The sequence below is a fragment of the Octopus bimaculoides genome, chromosome 3, assembly GCF_001194135.2.
Source record: "Octopus bimaculoides isolate UCB-OBI-ISO-001 chromosome 3, ASM119413v2, whole genome shotgun sequence".
NCBI classification, from domain to species: Eukaryota; Metazoa; Mollusca; class Cephalopoda; order Octopoda; family Octopodidae; genus Octopus; species Octopus bimaculoides.
The window spans coordinates 30,545,169-30,546,120 of record NC_068983.1 but is presented as its reverse complement, the minus strand read 5'-3'; the positions used below and the strand labels follow the sequence as shown (position 1 = coordinate 30,546,120).

At 30.1% G+C, this 952-nt stretch overlaps 1 protein-coding gene across 1 annotated transcript in view; it reads right to left on the bottom strand.

Annotated features, from left to right (window-relative positions):
• Positions 1 to 952, bottom strand: part of LOC106868472 (transmembrane cell adhesion receptor mua-3) — a 30,717-nt gene that overhangs the window by 25,717 nt on the left and 4,048 nt on the right. The window contains exon 3 of the mRNA XM_014913743.2: positions 308 to 338. Coding sequence (XP_014769229.1) covers positions 308 to 338 — 31 coding nt within the window. The remainder of the gene's footprint in view (positions 1 to 307; positions 339 to 952) is intronic.

Sequence of the window (952 nt, the reverse complement as noted above, 5' to 3'; positions counted from 1 at the left end):
TATATATGCACACACATCTTTTACCTTTTGTTTCAATCATGAGACTGCAGTCATGCTGGGGCACGAAATTGAAGTGTTTTAGTCGAACGAATCGACCCCAGGACTTATTTTTTTAAGGATTTGGTACTCATTCTATCGGTCTCTTTCACGAACCGCTAAATTATGGGGACTTAAATCCAAAGTTTGGCAGCAGTCCAAAGACAGAGACAGACAGACAGACAAATAAAGAAAGAATGAATGAAAGACAGACAGAACTCATCAACAACACAATCTCTAACAACAACAACGTAATATAAGAGGTACTTACGACTCTCGTAAGGAGGGTGGTTCTTTTCTCACTGAAAATATAATTCGAAGAAGATACAAAGAAATATAATAGAAACAAACACGAACTAATCAAATACCTAAACAAGCAGACAGTCTTACTTTACCAGCTGGAGTTGTTTTGATTAACTTAAGAACAGAATGCTAAAGTATCCAAGCACCATTCCTGAATTCATAAAATACTTTATATTCCTAATTGTTGGAAACACTTTCGTAAGAGCGGTGAAATTGACGAGTATATGACCATATGCAAAAAATATGCGTGCGTGCAAGAATGCGCGTACGTGTCTGTGTATTGTATGCAAGATACATAAGTGTCTTTGTACATGTATCTCTCTCAGTATATATATATATGTATATATATATACATACAATTAAACCTTGGGAGAGGCATTATGCCGGTAATATAATATATATATATATATATATATATATGTCTATATATATGTCTATATATATGTCTATATATATATATATATGTCTATATATATGTCTATATATATATATATATATGTCTATATATATGTCTATATATATATATATATATATGTCTATATATATGTCTATATATATGTCTATATATATGTCTATATATATATATATATATATATGTCTATATATATGTCTA